Source organism: Colossoma macropomum, unplaced genomic scaffold (genome assembly GCF_904425465.1).
Source record: "Colossoma macropomum unplaced genomic scaffold, Colossoma_macropomum, whole genome shotgun sequence".
NCBI classification, from domain to species: Eukaryota; Metazoa; Chordata; class Actinopteri; order Characiformes; family Serrasalmidae; genus Colossoma; species Colossoma macropomum.
The window spans coordinates 54,727,017-54,751,351 of NW_023494792.1; the positions used below are offsets into that span (position 1 = coordinate 54,727,017).

Below are 24,335 nucleotides of genomic sequence, written 5' to 3' on the forward strand. Positions count from 1 at the left end.
ACCAGCTACAGTGTGTGCAAACCTGGTGAAGACTTACAGGAAACGTTTGACCTCTGTCATTGCCAACAAAGGTTATGTTACAAAGTATTGAGTTGAACTTTTGTTATTGACCAAGTACTTGTTTTCCACCATAATTCACAAATAAATTCTTTAAAATCCTACAAAGTGATTTCCTGGATTTTTTTTCTCATTTTGTCTCTCATAGTTGAAGTGTACCTATGATGAAAATTACAGACCTCTCTCATCTTTCTAAGTAAGAGAACTTGCACAATCAGTGGCTGACTAAATACTTTTTTGCCCCACTGTATTTTCTGGGAAAAATAATGCAAAGCTTTTGAACATTTTATAATTTTTATATTAATTGTGTACATCACTTATAAAAAAACTATATCATCTCTATATTGAAAATTTATTAGGAATCAGGCTGGTTGGTGCTGGGCTGGGTAGTAACTGAATACAAGTTACAGTGATACATAATCAGGATAAAAAAAAAAAATATGGTAACAATAATCTGTTACAGTTACAGTAAACAAAGCAGTGATCAGATTACAGGTACATTATTAAAACAGAGTGATTACCAGCAGGATTACATTCAAAAGCAAACTCGTCATCTTTCACCAAAATTCGCTGTTTTAACGATAACTATGTCACATGAGTCGTGTAGATTTAAAGAGTCTTTAATCTGGGGGGTAATTTGGGGAGATGGTCATGTTGCCAGAGGAGAATTCTGAAGAATCCCCTTCACAGCAGCAGTTCATGTTTTTTTATTCAGCCAATATGTAGAGATTGTAGTTAGTATTATATTTTTATTATCAGAACTGAGATCTGCTGTGTTTTACTGAAGATTTCTGAATCAGTCATGTACCCTGATTTTCCACATCACCAGATTTTACAGTATCAGACTGATCTGATCTGATCTGATCAGACAGTAAACTATCTGTTGTTGTTTGTTTCTCCTTAAATTCTACAGTTTAAATGTTACTATGAATAAGATTTTTGAAAACCTCAACCTGACAGGTTTAAACTAACAGTCTGAAACATTAACAGAAAGTGAAATCACCTGAGCAGCAAAATTAGTTTCATTTTCATGTATGTGTTTGTTTATTTATTTATTTATTTATTTATTTATTTTCAGTAGTTTTTGAATGTTGGGTGCAAAATGTTAATCTACATAAATGATTATTAGTTGTAAGCAAAATCAGCTCTCACCTAGTTTTTCTGTGAAATGAATGCCTTTTTAAACCTGTAGTATGGTTGATTTCTGTGAGCTGCTGAAACCGCTGAGAGCTGATTACCATCATCAAAGTCCAGCACGACGCTCCAATATGAAGCGTAAGAGCCAGTGCAGCTTTTTAGTAGTTAAAACACATAAGATAGTCAGTCAGAGCTTTTAGAATCGACTCTATTTATACTTATTGTTAATGAGAGATCTTAAAATAAGATTTATAACAAATAAGGACAATAAATAAAAGTCCCAGGAGGGCAGTAGAGTTTTAACTATACTGCATTTGATCCAGTGTACAGGATCATTCTACACTGATTACTTTTCCGCTGTGTTTAAAGCTAAGAGCTTTTTAGTCTCTGTGCATCGTATTATAATTTTTGTTTTTTGTAATTTTTGTAATATTTTTCTAGGGAAGCAAAGCTTTATTCATGAATTTCAAGTTTCCAGTGTAGATGTCTGAACTCAAGCACATGACACTGTTATACAAATTGGTCATCTTTATGTGTGAATTATTTCCATATGTTATTCCTCTTAAATTTGGCTGTTTCATTAAATATGAGATCAGTGACCATTTCTGTGAGGCACAATATTTGGTCACTTGGAATCTCTTTTTCTGTCTCATAAATCAGTGTAGTTTTTGTTTTTGGTGTGTGTTAATTAAAATTCTTGTTAAAAAGTATTTTTTTTTTGTTTTCTTTATTTAATTATGAATCTTAAATAAAAGACAGGTCACCCCAAAAGTAACAAAGTAATGAGATTATATTAATATAGTAATCTTCTGTATTAGATTACATTTCTTAACAAGTAATCAGATCTGTAATGAAATACATTTTGAAGTAAACCTCCCAACTCTGATTAGGAGTCAGGCTGGTTGGTGGTTCTCGCTGCTCTGGGAGAGTGGAGGTGCTTCATGGAGAGACCTGGTCCACAGTGTGTGATGCTGACTTTGACCAGCAGGATGCAACGAATCTCAGATTCATCTTTGTCACAACTGCTCCCATGACAGTGATGTGGGTCTGGTGTGTGCTGGTAAGATGCACATCTTCTTAAATTAGTCTTACATGCTTTTACTTAATGTACTACATGTTATATTTAACATAATTCTCTCCCCAACCCTTATGTACAGTCAGTGTGAGGTTGGTGGATGGTGGCAGTCACTGTGATGGGAGACTGGAGGTTCTTCATAGAGGACAGTGGGGAACAGTGTGTGGTAATAGCTGGGATATGAGTGATGCTGCAGTGGTGTGTAGAGAGCTGGGATGTGGGAAGGCTCTACATGCACTGAGCAATGCTTATTTTGGACCAGGATCAGGACAAATCTGGATGAATAATGTTTATTGTAGTGGATCAGAGTCTACACTGAAGAACTGTATTTCTCCAGGATGGGGTAAACATGACTGTGATCATAATAAAGATGCTGGAGTCATTTGTTCAGGTACTCTTCACTACATAACCTCTTACATGTTTGGTGCCAAATAAAAACATCAAGCACATTTTAATAAAACAGACATTTATTTAAAATATTTTTTAACATAAAAAATTATAGCTGATTAATAGATGATGTATTTGTACAGTGCATTAACAAATTAATGATTTTGATGTCTGGGTGATCCCAAACTTGAAAAGCGCATGAAAACTGTACCGTCAATCCTAAATGGTTGTTTTATATAATCTCTATTTTCTTCTGTTAATATTATAGGAAGAATCAAGCTGGTTGGTGGTTCTCACTGTTCTGGGAACGTGGAGGTGCTTCATGGAGAGACCTGGTCCACAGTGTTTGATGCTGACTTTGACCAGCAGGACGCAGAGGTTGTGTGTCGAGAGCTGGGCTGTGGGCTTCCTGTGAAGGTGCTAGGAGCAGCTGCTTTTGGCAGAGGGAAGGGTCAGGTGTGGTCAGAGGAGCTTCAGTGTAGAGGCAATGAATCTCAGCTTTACTTCTGTCCAACATCATCTTCACTCAAACACAACTGCACTCATGACAATGATGTGAGACTGGTGTGCGCTGGTAAGAGCTATATTTGTAGCCTGAGAAGATGTTTGCATCTGTGACTGATTTGCTGTAATAAAACACTGTCTGTATACATTTGACTTATTTTATTATTTACTTTAATTAAAGCTTTTAAAAGATTTACTCTGTATTTGAAGTTTGAGAAGTGTCTTTGTGCTGTGCATCATAATTATTTTCAACCTGCACAGTCAAACTAGTCAAACTGTTATGCAGATAATACACTGACATTCACTGCAGTTTCCTCTGATTTGTAAAGGAAATCTATGCAATTAATATTTGTAATTAAGCGTGATTGTGTTTCCTCCTTCCCAAACATTTCACATTTCTCTGAGCACCACAGTAACTGTTCACTCCCTTTTAACCATGATGTGGAGCTGAGTGTACTCCTGAAATCTCTCTCTCCCCCCACCCCTCTCACTCTCTCTGTTATACAGACAGTGTGAGGTTGGTGGATGGTGGCAGTCGCTGTGCTGGGAGAGTGGAGGTTCTTCATAGAGGACAGTGGGGAACAGTGTGTGAATATTACTGTGATATGAGTGATGCTGCAGTGGTGTGTAGAGAGCTGCGCTGTGGAGAGGCTGTAGATGCACCGAGGAGAGCTCACTTTGGACCAGGATCAGGACAAATCTGGATGAATGATGTTAGCTGTAGTGGATCAGAGTCTACACTGAAGAAGTGTAGATCACAAGGATGGGGTGAACATTACTGTCATCATGGTTTAGATGCCGGAGTCATCTGCTCAGGTAAGCTGCAGTTAATCATCACTTCCCCGAATGAATGTATGCTTAATATCATCATTACCATAATATCAGATACAATTTCCAAAGATTTTGAATGATATTAACTTGGATCTTTTAAATCATTGGCTCTCAAATGGGGTTCCACTGTGGAAGTTGTGAGAGGTGTGAAAAATGGTGATAATGAAATCAAAAAATAGTCTAATTTGAAATTAATGATTTGACAATCAATGTTTTTGACTAGTTTCCAGTGCAAAAGTAATATACTGCCTAATACTTCTCTCAGACAATTTGTCTGCTGTTGACTGCAACTAAAAATTTAGAAAACTAACAGTACATAGAAAACACACCACCTTCCTGTCTGAAGTGTGCACTCATTTTTTTTAATAAACCTTCCTCTACACATCAACTGCACCAAAATAATATCAAGAGACCTCGTTTACATGACTACTATCTTTCAATCAGTTTGTTTAACTAAGTAGACCATAAAGACAAATTCAGTGTGGAAGTTTTAGTCAAATGTCTCCTATTAGCAACAGCAAAGCAGTGAACTTGAATATTTCACATACTCACAGGTCACAGAAAGTCCAGACTTACTGATGGTTTCCACCACTGCTCTGGGAGAGTGGAGGTGCTTCATGGAGAGACCTGGTCCACAGTGTGTGATGCTGACTTTGACCAGCAGGATGCAGAGGTTGTGTGTCGAGAGCTGGGCTGTGGGCTTCCTGTGGAGGTGCTAGGAGCAGCTGCTTTTGGCAGAGGGGAGGGTCAGGTGTGGTCAGAGGAGCTTCAGTATAGAGGCAACGAATCACAGATTTAGTTCTGTCCAACATCATCTTCACTCAAACCCAACTGCTCCCATGACAGTGATGTGGGACTGATGTGTGCCGGTAAAATATTCATTTATATTTTGATTTAAATTAAATTGAGTTTAATTTAAATGAGATTAATTATTTAAAATTATCAGTAAGCTTTGCTGCTGCTTGTCACAATAAATGGCACTGAACTGCCCTCATGCATGCATATTTCTATAATGTGATACTGATTCAGGTCACACTCAGGCTCAGCTAGTGAACGGCTCTGACTCCTGTTCTGGTCGAGTGGAGCTCCAGTACCTCAGTGAGTGGGGCACAGTGTGTGATGTAAGCTGGGATATGAGAGCTGCCAGGGTCCTCTGTGGTCAACTGAAGTGTGGGAGTGCTGTGGCTGTGCTGAGGTCAGACTGGTTTGGGGAGGGGAGCGGCCGAATCTGGGCTGATGTGTTTGATTGTCAGGGGAACGAAACACACCTGTCAAAATGTCCCATTTCTTCATGGAGTCGAACTGCATGCTCTCATAAACAGGATGTTGGAGTCATCTGCAGTAGTGAGATCTACGAATCATAGTGTCCATCTAAAACAATACCTGTTTAGGTGTAAGGCTCCCTCAGTCAAACAAAAATTATTTTAGTTCAGTGATATTTTTTCCTCTTCAGGTTCCTCTCTGGAGTTTCATGAGGGGCGAGTGCGGCTGTCTGGAGGGATGGAGTGTGAGGGGGAGGTGGAGGTGTACTTCAGGCAGGACTGGAGGAGAGTTCTGCTGGACTCCTGGAGTGAGTCTGAGGCCTCTGTGGTCTGCAGACAGCTGGGCTGTGGCTCTGTGTTCAGCTTCTCCAGCTCCTCTCCATCCAGTCCTGATCACAGACACATGTGTGTGATGGGTTTCAGTTGTTCTGGGAGTGAGGCTCATCTGGGGAACTGCAGCAGCGCACAAGCAGTCAACTGCAGCTCCAGAGAACAGCTCTCAATCACCTGTTCTGGTAAAAATTATTGCAGCTAAATATCAAAATGGCTAACAAGCTTCCTAAAATATAAAATATTGTACCAGAATGTATTTTAATCTTTATTGTTCAAAGTCAAAGGATTTTCACAAATTTTCTTCCTTATGCCTAAGGCAAGTGTATTGAGGACCACACAGATATAATGTGTGAATAATTTAACTGCCTTATGTGTGTATGTATGTACTGTGTGTGTGTAGGTAAGTTTAATTCAGCTCAGAGCTCCATCAGGCTGGTTGGTTCTGGGGGAGACTGTGCAGGAAGGCTGGAGGTTTTCCTCACCGGCTCATGGGGGACAGTGTGTGATGACTTGTGGGACATTAAGAATGCACAGGTGGTGTGCAGACAGCTGCAGTGTGGAGTGGCCCTCAGTGCTCCGGTACCAGCCTGGTTTAGACCTGGAACTGGACCCATATGGCTGAATGAGGTGGAGTGTGAGGGGAATGAGACGTCCCTGTAGAACTGCAGATATCAGCTGTGTGGAGAGGATGAATGTGGACACAAGGACGATGTAGGAGTCATGTGCTCAGGTAAAATATGTCAAATGTTCTTTTAATTGAAAATTTGAGCCAACTGTAGCTGAAAGATAGTCCTGCAGCTGATAATCCTTATAAGTTATGCTGTCTCTGAAAATGTTATGCATACAACACATTTCATACCACTGATATGTCTTCCAGGTGACAATAAGCGTTCAAAGAACATTCAAAGTAGACCATGTTAAACTTTTGAAGTATCGTATTTAACATTTAGGTAATTCTAGAAGTAACAATACATAGCACTGTACTTGTTTGAAGTAATGTCATTCTTCGTCCTACAGAGTTTACAGAGATGAGACTCACTGAAGGCTGTGAGGGGAATCTGGAAGTGTTCTACAATGACAGCTGGGGTAATGTGTGTTTAAATGGGATGGATGATGAAACAGCGAGTATGGTTTGTCGAGAACTGAACTGTGGAAGATCTGGCAGTGTGTCCTGGGGTAGAGCAAGAGTGGAATCAGCTCCTAACTGGCTGGATGAAGTCAAATGTAGGAAACATGACTCCACTCTGTGGCATTGTCCATCTTCTCTCTGGCAACAGAACAACTGTGACAATTGCAATGAGGTGGCTCGCATTACTTGCTCAGGTAGGCAGTTCCTTTCTACTTTCTGATTATAGTGCATTTATGCCCTGGAATGAGCAAAAACATTTCAGACAGTGTGATGATGTCAGTTAAACCCGACACCAAGCACTTTTAATACACTTCACCTCAATGTAAATAGTCAAAAACTTGTAAGAATATGTATATATCACAATTGATTATAATATTGTTTAAAAAGTATAATTACCTGTAGTGAGTGTAGGTGAGGTCCTCCCTAGGTAGTTCTCACTATATATAAATATATATATATATATATATATATATATATATATATACACACACATATATATGATGTGCAAATCATTTATAACCTATATTTCAAGAATAATGTTACTCAACATAAAATAGCTAAGAATTTGGATTTCATCTTCTATAGTACATAATATCATTAAAAGGTTTAGACAATCCAGAGAAATCTCTGTATGCAAAGGACATGGACTGACTCGTCAAGATCTTCAGGCCCTCAGGTGGCACTGCATTAAAAACACACATGATTCTGTAGCAGAAATCACTGCCTGGGCTCAGGAACATTTCCAAAAACCACTGTCTGTGAACACAGTTCATCACTGCATCCTTAAATGCAAGTTAAAACTCTACCATACAAAGAATAAATCATATATAAACAGGACCCAGAGATGCCACCACCTTCTCTGGGCTTGAGCTCATTTAAGATGGACTGAGACAAAGTAGAAAAGTGTCCTGTGGTCCGCCAAATCAAAATTTGAAATTCTTTTTGGAAATTATGGACACTGTGTCCTCTGGGCTAAAGACCATCAGGCTTGTTGTCAGCACACAGTTCAACAGCCAGCATCCATTATGGTATGTGAGTGCTTTAGTGCACATGGCATGGGTAACTGGCACATCTGGGCACCATTAATGCTGAAATATATATACAGGTTTTGGCAACATATGTTGCCATTCAGATGACGTCTTCAGGGAAAGTCTTGCTTATTTCAGCAAGACAATGTCAAACCACATTATGCACGTATTACAACAACATGGCTCTAAAGTAAAACAGTCCAGGTGCTAAACTGGCTTTCCTGCAGATCAGGCCTGTCACCCACTGAAAATATATGGCACTTCATGAAATGAGAAATAAAACAAAGGGAACCCGAAATGTTGAGCAACTATATATCATGTAAGTATATATCAAGTTGACCTATATCAAGTAAGAATTGGAAAACATTTCATGTTATAAACTACAGCAGTTGGTCTCCTCACTTTCCTAGGGCTTACAGAGTGTTGTTAAAAGAAAAGGTGAAGAAACACAGTGGTAAACATGCCCTGTCCCAACTTTTTTGGAACATGTTGCTGCCATCAAATTCAAAATGGCCATATATTTTAAAAAAAAACAATAAAACTTTGTAGTGTTTTCAATTAAATGTAGGGTTTAAATGATGCACATCATTGCAATTTGTTTTCATTTACATTTTGCACAGCGTCCCTTTTCCAACTTTTTTGTGAATGTGGTTGTACATGTTTGTGTATATACTACATCAGCAGTGCTAGCACTGAATGAATTAATATACAGGTTGGAATCAATCACTTATTTGCTTTGTATTATGAATCTGTGTTATCACATGGATGTGGAATCTTCCTGACCAGGTGTGGGAGGGGCTACCAGGTTAAGGGGGGGATTCATGGTACTGGGAGAGTCATACACAGTGAGAGAGGAGGCAGAGCTTTTGCCCTGTTAACCTCTGACCTAAAGTCCTTGGATAGCTAGTTCTTTTAATCATTTTGTTTTTGTTACCCTTTTCTTTCTCTCATGGATGTAAATAGTATATGCCAATCATTAATAAAGGAAGAACACTTGTGGGTACTCAGGCCTCTAGTTATCTTTATCTGTGCATGGAGCCTCTGATACACTGGGTCATCCATCTACCCTACCGGTGCTGTCATTCCATTAGTGATAGCGCCGTGTAACAGACTGCCTTTTCTATGAATTTCAGCTCATGATATAATCAGCAATCAGTAATAATCAATCATTTTTGTTGTCATGGCAGACCAAAGCCAGCCACGCACTCTTCAGACATGCTCTTCATCTCTCTACCAGAAGCAGTGCTCAAGTAAGAAGAAAATTCATTTCAGTTACTCAAGAGAGAATAAAATTTTTGCCAGTGTTCTCTAACTTAATTTAAAAAATGACAAGCTTTACATTTTGCCACACTGTTCATGATCATATTGGTTCTGTTGTGAATTATTTAACTGAGATCAATCTGGTTTCCTCAATTGTGTATTATGTTTATACATTACGTAAGTTAGTTATATAAGATAAGACTGGTACTGGTTTATTGTATGTTGTGGTACTGTCATTCTGGGAAATCATTTGAGATTTCAGTATATTACTGTAAATTGTATTGTTTACAATTTTCAGAGTCTCTTTATGTGTAATGTAGATCACCTGCCTCTCAGGCTGAAGGGAGGAAAGGTAAGTTGCTCTGGGAGGCTGGAGGTGTATCATAACGCTGAGTGGGGGTCCATCTGTGATAACCAGTGGGACATCAGAGATGCTCAGGTTGTATGCAGGCAGTTGGGCTGTGGGTCGGCGCTGAGTGCTGATGGGAGTGCTGTCTTTGGTGCTGGTGAAGGGCCCATCTGGCTGAACAGAGTGAAATGTAGAGGGAATGAGATTCACCTGTGAGACTGTCCTCATTCCCTGAAGAACCACACTGACTGCTCCCACAGGCAGGGCGCTGGAGTCACCTGTGCAGGTCAGAGGAGCTGCTGCATTTTGGAGTTTCTGAATCCAATCAGATCATCTTTATTCCAGATTTAACAATCTGCAAGTCTTCAGTGAAAAGTGGATTGATGTACTTTTGTTCATATTTTCTAATGCTACTTTGTCATATACAGTGTTTAAATTGTAAAAATTCAGAATCAGAATTGCCAGTTAACACCAATTTCACTTAAATCAGTATTATGTTGGATTTTGTGCTTTATTTGTTTATTTTTAATGTTTTGTTTCTATAGGTATAGACATGTCTGTGCCTTCTACTACTGTAGTCATATTTACAACCACCACCCCCACCACCACAGGTACTATTCATGTCTTAGGTCATTTTTCTAAATGATTATAAGGAGAGTATTCAGTGTTCTGTACAATTTTTACTCTGTATTTTTATTTGCAGTTGGTCAGCCAGCAAAGAGCACAACCACTCCATCACCAGCTGTTCTAGCAGCTATTCTGTCCATCTATCCAGTGTCTCTCCTTCTTCTGGGAGCGGTGCTCTTCCTGGCCTTAGTGCTTCTGGTTGTGCTGTTTTACCAGAACAGAGTGCTCAGGAGAGGTAGAGAGATTCAGAGATCATCTTCAATCCACTTTCTGTACATTCTCTAAACATCATTAGTCCTTCAGTCTGTCATCAGTCTTCTCTTTTACTGAACTGGCTCCATGTTTTTCTCTGTCTCTCTCACAGTGCTCTCTAAGAGGAGGCGTAAGACTCTGACTGAGGCAGTCTATGAGGAGATCGACCGCAGATACAACACTAAAAGAAATTACTCAACTCAAAGAGGTGAGTGATATATGGAGTGTTCTGCATGAGGATAGCCATACCGGCTCACTCTTAGTGATTAAAGCAATATTTAATTGTCTTAAATGTATTTTGATTCAACAGTTTAACATAAATATCCTGTTCAGAATCATCAATCATTTCTTCTGGATAGTTTTCTCCGTGCATTAATAATAAGAGTAAATCGGTTAAATAAGAATTTAGTGTATATTAGATGAAATGTGCAGTTAGAGTAGATCTACATGTAGTGTAATGTGTTAATTCTGCTGATAAGCATCTATTAGGCAGCTGAAGTTAAACTGTGTAATTCCTGTAAAACTTCCATTTTTTGGACATGCAGAGTGAGAGAAAATATTCTCAATATATGTTTTTTTTCCCTTATGTTATTTTCTTAAGGTCTAAACCATTTTCACTGTAGAGAGCAAATGGCAGAAGTAGTGATAACTGTCACACTCTCACCTTGCCCCCTCCCTCCTTTGTTTGTATTTAAATGACCCTTCGTCTCATGACCTTAAGGTGATACTATCACCCCCCCCCCCCTTATCTCTGCCCCCTACATCTCTATTCATACCCCCCGTCTACAACCCCTCCTTACCCCTCCTCAAAGTCCTTTTGTTCCCCCTTCCCCCTCTTTAGTTTTTCAAAGTATATAAGGTCCTTTCAAAATATTCTTGTTAGACTGGACTGCAGACTAGACTGGACTGGTGACCAGACCAGACTGGTGACACACTGATGACCAAGTTGTGCCCGTGCATGATTGTCTGCACGTGAATAAACTCCTGGTCCTGCTGATTGACTGCTGATCGACCACGCTGTACCCATATTCTGTATGTGGAAATAAACTCCAGTCAACGCTGAAGCTCTAGTCTCCTGACTCTTGGTGCCGAATTTCTAACAACTTGGTGCCGTGACCCGGATGGCTTACTGAAACCTACTTGGTGAGTAAAACGCCATTTTCGAACTGAAGAGAAATTCTGGCTTTATAAGATAGATGAGTCAGTAAAGGTTAGCCTCTCCGAAACAAGAGAAGTTTACTTGTTGTCACTGATAAAGAAACCTAGTGTTTTTTGTGTCTGTTATCCCCTCTGCTCTGAGGGAAGTTTACTTCTTGTCACTGATAAAGAAACCTAGTGTTTTTTGTGGCTGTTATCCCCTCTGCTCTGAGGGAAGTTTACTTGTTGTTACTGGTAAAAATAACCCTAGTGTTTTTTTGTGGCTGTTATCCCCTCTGTTCTGAGGGAAGTTTACTTTTTGTCACTGGTAAAAGCCTAGTGTTTTTTTTTTCTTTTTGTGTCTGTTTTTTGTCACTGAAACTTGTAACGTATCCACTCAGCTAGTGAGGGAAGATTGGTTGTGTTTTTGCCTCAGCTTTTTTATCTTGTTACCTCACCATGACTAGTACAGGCCAAAAATTACAGAAACCTCTTAACTTCAGAAAGAGTACACTAGTTAAGGGAGGAACTGAAATGCCTGAATGGACTGAATTTGCATTTGAAAAGGTAATGGATGACATAATAGGGAAACACATTCATGAGCAAAAGACAGCTCAGTACTTTTTATCCAAAGGTTTTTCTGCTGATAGAGAATGGACTCTTGAGGAATGTAAAACAGCTTTGGGTTATGGTATCAAGCATGATTCCATTAAGGAATGTCTTTTTGTAATAAAGCAGTACTGGAAGTATAAGCTTAGATACATGGAGGGTAAGCTAGAGGAAGCTGAGGGAAAGATCCTAGAGCTAACCAGCGAATGTAAAAAGCATAAAATAGCTGCCATGAATGCCCAGAGAACATGTAAAAAGCCTAAGCAATCACTGACCAAGGTTGAACAGCAACAGGCCAATTGTAAATCCAAGTCAAACTGTCAATTCCAATCTCTACCTGTAGGCCCTCCTCTGGGTCAGCCATGCTACACAGAGGATGAAGATCCTCCACTGTTGGCTAGGCTGTATCCAGAATTGGATGCGATCCACTCTGATGAATCAGAAACCTCCTCCTCTGATGAGGATTCTGAACCTACTAGTGATAAGGCAGTTCAGATGAGACCAATCACTATTAGATATTCTGAGGTCCATAATAAGAGAGGTGACATTAGGGGAACCAGAGTAGAAGTTGGTCATGTTCCTTTAGATGCAGCCACCTTGGACAAGCTGTCCAAGGAATTTAAACCTCCTAGGGAAATGGGGCTTGACTTCATAGATCTCATGCAAAAGAAAAGGAACCTCTACTTATTGCACCCCAATGATGCTGTTGCCATAGCAAGCCAACTACTTAACATAACAGATAGTAGACAGCTTGCTAATAAGGTATTGGATGCGTTGGGTGACAAAGGCCGGGACATTGACATTGAAAGGGGTTGGAAAGCTTTCAATGACTGGATCAGCTGTAAATGTCGCAAAACTACTGATTGGGGGCAAATAAGCAAATGCAGACAGAAAAAAGGAGAGTCAGCTACAGATTTCTGTGAGCGTTTTGAAAGAGTCTTCCTGCGTCACTCTGGTATTGATAAATACAGTAGTGACAACATTGATTCTACAACTGATGGTCCTCATTTTAGACAACTTGTTGAGTCACTAAGACTAGATCTTAGACAAGCCCTAGTGACAGCTCTTCCAAATTGGTGTAAAGTTAAATGGGGTGACCTTAAAATTGAACTTGACAGATTGGATCTGGATCTAGAGCCAGGCCATGTGCCAGCATCTATGCATGTCCTCACAGATAGTAGCTCTAACCCAAGTTCCAGGCAGAATTTTACTTCCAACAAGAAGGACAAGTTATCTGAATGTCACTACTGCCATAAGTTTGGTCATCAGGCCAGACACTGTCGTAAAAAGCAGACAGGAATACACAAAAAAGGTGCGAGGGTAAACGGGACCCCAGCAAGAAATCCCTTTGAGGGAATTTCACAGGGAGACCCAGCAGGAAACCTTTTTCAGGGAATTTCAAAGGAGCAGTTATCTTTGATAATCAGAACCATGCAGGGAGTCACAAAGCAGTTGTCTTTGGTAATGAAGGCGATAGAAGGATTCATAGTTTCGTCTGCTCCTGCTTTTAACTAATTATTCTGATGCTTAAGCTTGTCAGGGTATTGATCTTTCTGTTGTTATTTAAACCAGATGTAAAAGCACTTTTTGATTTTTTTTTTCTTTTTGTTTGTTTTTGTTTGTAACAGTAATTTTGTTACAGTAATTAGGGTAATTGACTACTAAGTGGTTCAATTTTGCCTGATAGAAGCCCTCACATTAATGCGGTTTTGTTGCCCACAACTTTGGGCCTTGTTTTTCTAGGTCTAAGTAACTACAGTAGGCCTTGAATCAATCCTTATGCTACCATTTTAAAAACCACTATACGATCTGCTGGTAACTCAGCTACAGTCCAGACTGGGAACTGGACATGGCTGAATTCAGATGCAAAAGTTGCTCCAGATGGTGTTTGGACCAAAGGGGGAAAACTTGCATTTGAAGCATTGCTTTTTTTGCCTCATGACACAACCACATCCTTTGGGTCAGGAGTATAAAAATGTTAATTAGTTTTTCACGGTGGAATTTTAGTTTTGAAGATGTAAGTAAAAGCAGTTTTTTTTTTTCAAACAGTGCTACTAACTAAGTGCTGAAAGTATCTGTATGACAGTTTCAGGCCACTGAATCATGGTGAGGAAACATGGCAAGCAGTCTTTAGAATCTAGATGAGAAGCTCCATATTAAGGTTCTGCTGATAACTAATGCAAGCATTAAATGTGAAGAAAACACAAATACATGTTTTGCACTGAAAGGTTGTATCTGCACCCCAGAATTGAATACAGGGACAGCTGAAGAGGGGGTGGGTGAAGCACAGAGCCTTAGGAAAGAACTATGGTTTTTAGGCCATTGGGGGCCGCTCCTGTAGGTGAAGATTTCAACACACTGTGTGGAACCATACCAGCCCCCTCTGAGGGACACATAGTGGGCATAGCAGATAACCTAATTGTGAATGAATAACTTCCCAACATTGATGAACAGTTTACTGCGCAAATATTTCTTTTTGTGTTACAGATAAACTGGAGCCTGCATGGCACGAACGTCTTGACACTGGACACCTAAGCTATGAAGAACTGAGTGCATGCTGTTGAAAGTGGACTTCCAGGATGATCTGCCCAAGCAACAGCTGTCGTAGAATTCAACTTGAAATGACACATCACCATGTTGAAGCAAACTCAAGTTCAAGTTTCAAGATCCTACATCTCTAATATTCTTCAAGAATACTTCCACTGCAAAGTTGCAGAACTAAACAGCTCTAACCATTGGCTGCATTAACACTTTGGACATTTCTTGGCATAATGTTATGGAGATAGGCATAATCCTATTCTGTACAGTTATTGCCACTTTAATTGTTTGTTTCTGTCTTTGACTTCTCACTGTGCATATGTTTCGTACTTGTAGTCATAATACAGTTTTGTGATTCTCCATTAGGGAGAATCAAAGGGAGAATTGAGAGAAAATATTCTCAATATATGTTTTTTTCCCTTATGTTATTTTCTTAAGGTCTAAACCGTTTTCACTGTAGAGAGCAAATGGCAGAAGTAGTGATAACTGTCACACTCTCACCTTGCCCCCTCCCTCCTTTGTTTGTATTTAAATGACCCTTCGTCTCATGACCTTAAGGTGATACTATCACCCCCCCCCCCTTATCTCTGCCCCCTACATCTCTATTCATACCCCCCGTCTACAACCCTTCCTTACCCCTCTTCAAAGTCCTTTTGTTCCCCCTTCCCCCTCTTTAGTTTTTCAAAGTATATAAGGTCCTTTCAAAATATTCTTGTTAGACTGGACTGCAGACTAGACTGGACTGGTGACCAGACCAGACTGGTGACACACTGATGACCAAGTTGTGCCCGTGCATGATTGTCTGCACGTGAATAAGACTAGACTCCTGGTCCTGCTGATTGACTGCTGATCGACCACGCTGGACCCAAACTCTGTATGTGGAAATAAACTCCAGTCAACGCTGAAGCTCTAGTCTCCTTACTCTTGGTGCCAAATTTCTAACAAGAGAAACCACACAGCTACAGGTGTGTGTGTGTGGGTGTGTGTGTGTGTGTGTGTGTGTGTGTGTGTGATAGAGAGAGAGAGAGAGACAGAGAGAGAGAGGGGGTGAGTGAGAGGAAGGGAGGGTGAAAGAGATAGAAGGGGGGAGGAAGAGGAAACGGGAGTGGAGGAGGTAACATTTGTGTTTTTTGCATGTGTGCGTGTGTGCGTGTGTGTGTGTTTGTGTGCGTGTGTGCGTATGCGTGTGTGTGTGTGTTTTGTTGGGACTGAAGGAGTCATTGAGCAAGGAAGCCAGTCAATTAGTGAGTGATTGAATGCGTGAGAGACTTTGTATCTGAGTGATTGATCAATTGAGACAGTGATGAAGTAAGAAAGTGACAAAGTGAGTTAGAGATTGAGTGACCGAGTGACTCACCAAGTAAGTAAGTAAAAGGGTGACTGAAGTGAGGGGGTAAGGCCACATGTTAGTGATCGTGGTGGAGAGCCTGAGTGAGTAACTTAGTAAGCGATCTAGTACGTGATCAAGAGACTGAGTGTCCTATGGAGTGACTGAGTGAGTTTTTGACTATGTGAGTGACTGGGTGACCTATTGAATGACAGATTGAGTGACCGAGTCATTGTATGAATGAGTTAGTGGCTGATTGAGTGAAAAAGTTAGGGACTGAGTGTCAGAATAACTGAATAAGTGACCAAGTGAAAGAATGAGTTAGTGAACAAGTGACCGAGTTAGTGACTGAGTATATATATGAGTGAATGAGTCACTAATTGAGGAAATGATGAAGTAAGAAAGTAACCGAGTGAGAGAGATTGAGACTGAACAAGTGAATGAACAAGTGGGTAAGATACAGAGTGACTGAGTGAGGGACCATGAGGGATTGAGTGAATCAGTGACAGAGTGTCAGAGTGACTGAGTGAGTAACTGAAAATGATGAAGTGAACTAGTGAGTGAGTAATTAACCCAGTGAGTAACCGAAAGTAAGTGACTAAATTAGTGATTAAGTTCCCGATTGAGTTAGTGACCAAGTGAGTAAGTGATTAAGTGAATGACCAAGAGTCCAAATGAATGAACAAGTGAGGGAATGAATGTGTGAATAAACAAGTAAGTGATTGAGTGATCAGTTGACTAAGTAAGAGAGCGAATTAATGACTGAGTGAATGAATGAATGACTGTGTAACCTATTGAGTGACCGATTAAGTGACAAACTGAGTGATCAAGTCACTAAATAAATGAGTGAGAGGGAATTAATGACTGAGTGGTCATTTGACAGAGGGGAGTGCTGATGTATATAGTTTATTAAACTCGTTGTTAGACTAATAGTTTTCCAAAATACATGGTGTAGGGTGGAAAAATTACAAAGCAAAATATGTGTACTGTGTCAAAATCTTACTCAATTAAAAGTTGGAAGCCAATTGTTCACAATGATCCACAGCACTCAGAGGATTGTGGGTGGTTCTGCATTCTGAACGCGTTTGATGTTCTGTTCTGCTCTCCTCTAACAGGAAGTATCCTCTCTGAAGAACAGCATTCAGGATATGAGGATGTGGATGAGGAGCTTCTCTCAGGTAAGAGGACCAGAACATGTGTATGTTAAACTCTATTCAACTGAGGAATATTACAATCACCATTTTGAAATTGAAATTCATTATAATGTTTCTTAATCCAAGTTTCTTGTAGTCTTTACCACTTTAATTTCTTGTCCTGACTTTTTAAGGTTAATTCCTTTTTGTTTGATTGTTAACAGCATTAATACTGCTTTGTGACTGGTCACACTTCTGACTACTGAGATCTGACTTATTTTAGACCAGAAATGCAAAGCGGAGAGGAATGACAGAGAATAATAAAGTTTTATGCTGATGGGTGCTGGATATACTAAGACGTTCTTTGGCAGTTCTTTAGGTCACTCAGTACTTAAGTAGCATTTTTAACATGGTGCATTTTAGCTCTTGCTTTTGTGGAAAGATACTTTTACTTATTGATTTTGGACCAGACAGTCCAGTTTTGACCTTGGTACTGTTGACCAATCGAGTCTTACTCTAAATGCATTCCATTTGTTGAAGTAGATAAAGCCTCAATAACACCATCCTCCTCCCTCCATCCCCATCCTGTCCGGATTTCTGGCAGCCCTACTACCTACAGTGCTGTGAAAAAGTGTTTGCACTGACACGATTTCTTCTATTTTTGCTGATGTGTCACGTTTAAATGTTTCAGATCCACTAATACTAATGTGAGATAACACAAGTAAACACAAAATGCAGCTTTTAAATGATTATTCCATTTATTTGATAAAGATTTTTTTCAAAACCTATTTCACCCATGTGAAAAAGTAATTGCCCCCTAAACCTAATAACTAAATGTGCCACTCCTGGCAGTGAAAACTGCAATCAAACGTTTGCAGTAACCAATTTTGGCCCTTTCTTCTTTACAGAATTGTTTTAATTCAGCTACATTGGAGGGTTTCTGAGCATGATCTGCCTGTTTAAGGTCTCGCCACAGCATCTCAATGGGATTCAAGTCAGGACTTTGACTCGGCCACTGCAAAACCTTAATTTTATTTCTTTGGAGCCATTCTAAGGTGGACTTGCTTGTGTACTTCAGATCATTGTACTGCTGCTTAACTTAACTATGCTTGAGCTTTAGGTCACAAACTGACGGGTAGACGTTCTCCTTCAGGATTTTCTGATAGAGAGCAGAATTCATGGTTCCATCAGTTAGTAATTCATTAAAGTCATTCAGGTCCTGCAGAAGTGAAGTGGCCCCAAACCATCACGCCACCACCATGTTTGATCGTTGGTATGATGTTCTTATGGTGGAGTACGGTATTAGCTTTACACCAGATGTAATGGGATCCATGTCTTCCAAAAACACTCCCGGGAAGGTTCACATTTATGGATAATGGCTCTCACTTTGGTTTACTGGAGCCCCAGAGCCTTAGCAATGGCTTTGTAACCCTTCCCTGACTGGTAAATTTCAATGACTTTGTTTTTTCAATGATATCTTTATTTGAATCTCTTTAGAATGTGGCATCATGTGCTGCTTTTTGAGATCTTTTAGCCTGCTTCACATTGCCAGACCGGTCCTATTTAAGTGATGTTTAGATTCAACAGGTCTGGCAGTAATCATGCTTGGGTGTGACTAGTGAAGATGGACCCAGTAGTCATTTTAATTTGCTGGGCTGAACATAATTTTTCCTTCAATAAATTAAATCATCATTTAAAAACAGCATTGTGTGTTTACTTGTGTTCTATTTGTCTAATATTAAAAGAAGTTTGATGATCTGAAACATTCAAGTGTGACAAATCTGCAAAAATAGAAGACATTGGGAAGGGGGCAAATACATTTTCACAGCACTGTAAGTCATTATTACATCAAATTGACAATACTTTTTCTTCAGCATGTGTTTAGATTATTTCACCCACCTCTGAACGGCACATACAGTTAGTCTCTATCCAGGTTGTGCTTTATACGATTTTCTTGCAACATTTACTCTCTTTGCTATTTCAGAGTGAAATTCTCTTCAACAGTGAGTTTAGTTTGTTTCTCTGATTAAAGATTTTATTCATGTTTAGATCAGAAGTAGATCATTGTTACATTAAAGGGGCTTATTAACTTTTTTCTTAATGTGTTCATGCTTTGACTATGAACTCCTGTATGATTGTTTATAGTTAATAGTCAATGTTGCAGTATGAATATGTTAGAAAGACAAAGATTGCAGGTTAGGGTAGTCGAGACATGCAAGTTTGTGGTTATATATTAAAGATCACTGCTGAATGAAACACTACCAACAGTATTGGTCATTTCATTTCAACTGAGAGATTTTTGCCCTTCTTTGTTGGGTTAGATGGGACAAAGTTGGCCAGATTTTTTGTCTAAGTGACTAAATATCTGAGTGTAAGTAAATTGTGCAAAGTTTGTTGACTAGTTTAACTAAAGCTTACGTTGTTTGAATGATTTGTGTCTGTCACAGCCACTGAGACACCGAGCCACAGCACCGAACTTTAGAAAGCTGATGACTGGCTAAATTCCTACTAACACTCATAACCCCAGTTCCCCTTTTTTACTCTCAGTTGAATATAACTTTATTTTCATAATCTGATATCTCACACAAATCCAAAGTCTGACCTCTGCCAGAAAATAAAACATTAAAAACACAATAAAATCCTGCTGCTCCATGGCTGTTTACATTGATATCAAGCGCAACCACTGTGTAGTGTGACACCCACACAGTCCTGATCAGACAGAGAAACTTGTAACACTGTTTGAAATATTGTTAAAGACTTTTTTTCTAATCTAGTGTTTGTCAGTGATCATCACACAGCATGATAGAGATAATTGGTATCAAGTTCCCAGCCTCTCCGTAGACTTAACTTATCTAAGAGTAATCAAATTAGCTTTTACCAGAAAAGTCTCTGACTGGAATAAAGGCAGAATATTACGATGATGTCACCACCTGATGAGTGAGTTCCTAAATTAATCACCTGATTTTATCTTTAAACATTAAACCACAATGTATAAATATGACTGCACTGTTTGTAAAGCCAGTCTGCTTTTATTTGGTTTAGGTGAATCAGCAAAAGAGGACACAGCAGAGAACTCTGATGATGTCATCACTGCTGGACAGAACTCTGAGAGTGGAGCAGGTGTGTTTCTGTTATCATTAAGTAGAGATGTTAATTCTATGTGATTAAATAATCAAATAGATGTTATTGTGTTCTTTCTCTCTCTGTTCAGATGTTATTGTACTCTGTTTCATACATGCTATCAGAAATATGTCTGCTGTTCTTTATGATGTGTTAAAACATCATGATGGATGAAGCAATAGAAATGCTCCAAAATTACTCAGAAAAATATATATATATTTAAAGTCATGAATGTTTTTCCTTCTCATTTAAAGTTGCCATTTTGAAGATACAAGGTTTTGTCACAAAAATGTTAATATGCTTATTATGCCTGTAGAGTCTGAACCAAAGTTAATTTACTTTTATTTATTAAATGACATTTTTCTAAATGTTCAGTTCAGGTTTTAAATGAAAACTAACTGTCAGTACTTGATAGTGTTAAGCGCTAATATTAGCAACATAGGCTTATGATTATATTAGACTTATTGCATTGTTCTGTAATTATGTCTAAATATCTGATAAGCACTGTGTAAAATATGATTTTATTTTCTTTAAATGTCTCTGTGTTTTGGTGTAGAAGACGTAGCAGAGAATTATGATGATGTCATCACTGCTGATCAGAGCTCAGCTGTTGTAACAGGTTTGACTTGTAATGTAACAACACTGTAATCTCAAACATGAACAGTCACTGATGATACTGAAGCTGATTTAATGACATTTATCTCTACATTTTGACGGAAGACATGACAGATAACTATGATGATGCTGTTACTGCTGGACCAAACTCCAACATTATGACAGGTAAGTTTTACTTGTAGACAAATTATTTAAAACTGAAGCTTCAACACTGTTTAACACATCTCAGATTGTTTGTTGTTATAACTTATCTTCTGATGTTTGAGTAGTGGACACACCAGAGAGCTATGATGATGTCATCACAGCTGAACAGGATGTTGGAGGGGTAAAAGGTGAGTGGCTGATCTTGTGTCGATGTACATGAATGAGAAGGGTGGAGTGCGAGATTTAAATCAAGTGTACAGGAAGTCTGCTGAAAACGTGTTTACATTATCTATGGTATATGATCATTAGTGCAGCACTGACATTTTGCTGAATGTGAAAATTAAATTCTCTCTAAATCTATCTGAGTTCTAAATATGCTGAGTCTGGTATCAGAGATCATAAAGATATAGATTATATCTTCCATTCAGGAGAATCTCTTTAGGGTAAAACTCATTCAGTATTCACTGTGATTACTGTGGCCTCTTACACACAGTGAACATTTTAAAATAGAGTTGGTTAGATAGATAAATACTCGAAACATATATTATAATACTCTTCTGATGAATTCCTTTTTGTTCATATGGCTTTTTGTTCCTATGGTCCCAAAGTATAACCACTGATTCACTTTCTAATGTACAATACCTGATGAATTTTCCAAAATTTCTTCTCTGTCTATATAACTTTGTTGGTCTTAATCTTATATTTACTTTGTAATTCTCAGTGATCCACACTCCTTCAGTATGTAAGGTTAATTCAAACAGCCCAATCATTTCAAATAGCTTCAGTTGAGCTGTCAGTACTCCACTGTACTCTACTTTGAAATATAAGGGGTCATTAACCAAAAATAACAAAACTGCTAAGAATGCTGGGAAGCTTTTTCGACAAAAGACTCTTTAGTCTATTGAACTTATCCAAATAAATTGATCCTAACTGGCCTTATTTAAGTAACTAAGGCATTGTACAAAAAATAATGATAGTTACTAGATTTGCATTAGTGACTGTAACAAATGAGTAAAATAAAATAAATAAAAAAGGCAGTGCAGTTGTTTTAGGACTTTAAAATTAATGTAATCAGAAAACGATGCACTTTGCTTCCGTATAATTATGCAATTTTGAGTGAAACACAGTATTTCAGAAGGTGTCTAAACTAGCTCAGTTTAGAGGTGAAACATGCTCAGAGGGGAGGTGAAACATGATAATATTAGTCAATTTTTTTTTATTTTAGTTTTCCTCACTGGTAACGTGTTATTTGAGATAAATGTACTAATTTTCCAGATTATGATGACATGGAGGAGGAGCTTCAGACAGAGATGAATCATGTGACCGAGAGTCCATAGCAAGTGTCTTTCCTCAGGAAACTGTATTCAAACCTCTTCAAACACAGGAAATGACTTTTTTATAGATCACAAATCAAAATGTTTTATGGAGCATAAATGGGATAAAGTGGTTTAAACAGCCCATAATTTATATAAACAAATTACAATTTACACATTTTTAACACTTACTTTGGTTTTTCGATCTTAGAAACATTTACATCACATCTCATCTTAGTAAGTTATTCCATCAAAATAATTATGATCTTATTTTGATCACTTTATCCAGATTTTTATCTTCATGAAAACAGTTTGTATCTGGGGTGATAAAGCTAGATCATGTATGAGGGTAAAGAACTGAAAGATCTCTGGTCAGAAGTGAATGTTCAGTGATCATCAGTCAGAAACAGTAAAGTGCTGTTTCACTGTAATTAATTTGTATGACAGTTTTCTTTTTTAAGTGTTGGCATTCAAAATCAAGCAGCCCCTTATAACTGTTTATAGAGCCATTATAACATATAGATTACTCACCTAATATTATGCTACACTGTACAAAATGGTAACAAGCAAATTAACTGGGTTCAACTAAAATAAATGCTGTGAATAAAACAATGCAAGGCAAACAATTATCTAACAATCAAATACTATATTTATAAAATTACTTATTTTCATTCTTATAAAATAATATTTTGAATGAAACAAATTTTCTTTTGTATTATTTGCAAGCTTATAATGATTGTGTGATTATTATGCTGATCATCTGAGATTATTTCCCCACAGGAATAATAATGACTGATGTTAAATTCTGTATCTTGAGTTTCTTATGATTTACATGTGGACTGTGTGGAACCTATTACTGTGATCTGAGATAATTCTGTGCTCTTTTGTATGTGCTCATACACAGAGAGTTTAAAGAAGAGATTTTCTGAGGTTTTAAAGTTTTAATACACGTTGCCTTCATTTTCTGTCATGTTTTGCTTTTTCTTTCTTTTCTGTTTTAATCATAAAATTCTTCTTTGAATAAATCAGATAAATCAGCAATCACTATTGGGAACTGTGGATTTTTATTACAACATAATTTCTACATCACGTTTTAAAGGAGCCATAAGTGATGACCACAAAAACAAAATGCTATGTATAAAAGTGATTTGTCCACTTATTTATTTATTTGTTTATTTTTTCCATAACATAAACACATCTGAGACTAAGACTCAAATTGCTTTGTAAGCTTGTATGAACTATTTTATCATAAGGGGGCGGGTTCACACATATGGACGATGCCATGTTTAGATCATGTGACAGCACGTGTGCAAACTTGCTGTAGAAGAAAAAGATCTAACAGGTGTGTTGTTTGTTGCTGAATATTGAATGAAAAATTATTGTCATTGGCATAAAAGCAGTAAATGGCGTTGGGCTGTTTAAAAAATGAATGAAGACCAGTGTAGATAAAGAACCAGGGTGAACATTGGTGTTGTGTTTTCCAGCTGAAAAGCCATCTTAAAAGACAGAGTTAAGAGAACATCTTTGTTCTCAGCTCAATCACAGATGCGTAGCTGCAGACTGCATGCTGTGTGACTCTGTGTATCATGTGATACATGATGTATTTCACAAAAATGTTTTCAGCTGGACAGGTAATTTCATTATTTAAACATAGTTCTGTTCTCCTTTATATCTTTTATGGATCCAATACTTTATTTGTGAACAGGCATTGTGGGCACAACCAAAGTGGTAGACTGTTTTCAATTATTTAAAAAATATAAACATGCATTGAAGTACAGTGGTATTTACAGTGGCACTGAACTGTAGGAGCTCAGCACTGCTGGTGTAGCTGATGTCTCTGCTGCTGCTGAGGAAGCTGGATCTGCTGCTGTCATCACTGCTACACACCACTCTGCTGTCTCTGCTCCCATCATCACTGGCTTCACTGTTCCCACTGTCATTAATGACCCCCATAGTAGCCTGTTCACTCCGGCTCTCACAGTGTCTGCAGTGTGCTGAGTCTATCAAGGCTGTAATGTCATAATTTAATGTAAATAAGCAATAATTCTAACCATTAATGCTCCATGTATTGCTTTATGCTCCAGCACTGACCAATCTGAGCATAAAGCCTCAAAAGTCTAATTTGAAAATCTGACCTGGTTAAAGTTGCTTTTACGCCAAACACACAA

General features: G+C 38.4%; 1 protein-coding gene across 1 annotated transcript in view; it reads left to right on the forward strand.

Annotated features, from left to right (window-relative positions):
* Positions 1 to 22,191, forward strand: part of LOC118811224 (scavenger receptor cysteine-rich type 1 protein M130-like) — a 74,348-nt gene extending 52,157 nt beyond the window's left edge. The window contains exons 13-20 of the mRNA XM_036575385.1: positions 10,344 to 10,439; positions 12,321 to 12,518; positions 16,958 to 17,020; positions 20,018 to 20,095; positions 20,652 to 20,714; positions 20,816 to 20,875; positions 20,980 to 21,042; positions 22,130 to 22,191. Of these exons, the coding sequence (XP_036431278.1) occupies positions 10,344 to 10,439; positions 12,321 to 12,518; positions 16,958 to 17,020; positions 20,018 to 20,095; positions 20,652 to 20,714; positions 20,816 to 20,875; positions 20,980 to 21,042; positions 22,130 to 22,191 (683 nt within the window). The remainder of the gene's footprint in view (positions 1 to 10,343; positions 10,440 to 12,320; positions 12,519 to 16,957; positions 17,021 to 20,017; positions 20,096 to 20,651; positions 20,715 to 20,815; positions 20,876 to 20,979; positions 21,043 to 22,129) is intronic.
* Positions 22,192 to 24,335: the final 2,144 nt, after the last annotated feature.